At 44.0% G+C, this 1,111-nt stretch overlaps 1 protein-coding gene across 1 annotated transcript in view; it reads right to left on the bottom strand.

The window, feature by feature from the left end:
- The window catches only part of NXN (nucleoredoxin), a 212,742-nt gene that overhangs the window by 38,757 nt on the left and 172,874 nt on the right, over positions 1-1,111 (bottom strand). Inside the window, exon 4 of the mRNA XM_007937564.1 lies at positions 210-343. Coding sequence (XP_007935755.1) covers positions 210-343 — 134 coding nt within the window. The remainder of the gene's footprint in view (positions 1-209; positions 344-1,111) is intronic.

Genomic DNA, 1,111 nt, shown 5'->3' with positions numbered 1-1,111 from the left:
GGGCATAAATTTGAATAACAGTTATATTAACGGGTCTTCCTTGTAGGAGTATGGATATTATCCTATCACTGACAGCAATGCTGTCAGTGATAGGATGCCAGCACTAGGGCCCAGAAATTCTGACCCAGGCAGTCACACCTGCAGAAGCTGACTACAATCTGTCTTGGTGACAAGTTTCATATGGATGCCAAGAGGGACCCAATACTCACCCAGTGTGCAGAGAAATAGACTCCCACGTGAGACCCCTCCAAGCTGCTGCTCTCCAGGGACTGCCCGTTGTTTCTAAGCAAAGGGCCTGCAATGACTTCTCTGAAGGGTTTAGGTCCCCAAGGGAATTCCAGACCTGAAACAGGCGATAGATGGTGAGAATGTTAAGACTGTTCATCATGGTCTCTGGTGGCGGGGGGTGGTTGGGGGTGCTCAAAGATTCAGGGTATGATAGTTTCATCCTCAGCAGCATTTGTTAGCACTGCTAAAACAAAGGGATACCTGTAGAACTCATCCACTGCAGAACCTGACCGACTCTCAAGGCAATGACTCCCAAACCTGGAGGATCAGCGTTCATCTCCTGGGGAGCTTTTATAAAGCACAGATGTCCAAGACATCTTGTTTCAGGGACAAGAATGAAGAGAACAATTTGGTGGTTCCTCAAAAAGTAGCAGAATTAGCATATGACCCCACAATTCCACTCCTAGGTATATACCCTAACGAAATGAATGCTGGGACTCAAACATCCTTGAACATCAATGTTCACTACAGCACTATTAACAATAGTTAAAAGATGGAAATAACTCAAGTGTTCATCAACAGATGGATGGAGAAACAAAATGTGGTTGTGGCCTTTTGCCTTGGTTCTTTGGGAAACCATCTTTTGAGAGATTGTTCCCCTAAGCCCTGAGGAGTTCTCTTTCCCCAGTTTTCTACCTCAAAGGATTTGTTCCATTTCCTAGGTAAGCTATAAACAACTTGATGGTTTAATACATTTATCTGGCTGTTGCCCTGGGTTTAGTCTATTTTATGCACCTTGCAGGGAGTGGTCAATATATTGGTATGTGTGGCTTAACAACGTCAGAGTACATATATGTTCTTGTTTCCCTAAGTTTGTTTTTTT

This window comes from Orycteropus afer, unplaced genomic scaffold (genome assembly GCF_000298275.1).
Source record: "Orycteropus afer afer isolate SDZICR_OR568_19922 unplaced genomic scaffold, OryAfe1.0 scaffold00042, whole genome shotgun sequence".
NCBI lineage: Eukaryota > Metazoa > Chordata > Mammalia > Tubulidentata > Orycteropodidae > Orycteropus > Orycteropus afer.
The sequence above is the reverse complement of the archived record's forward strand: the minus strand, read 5'-3'. Positions and strand labels throughout refer to the sequence as shown.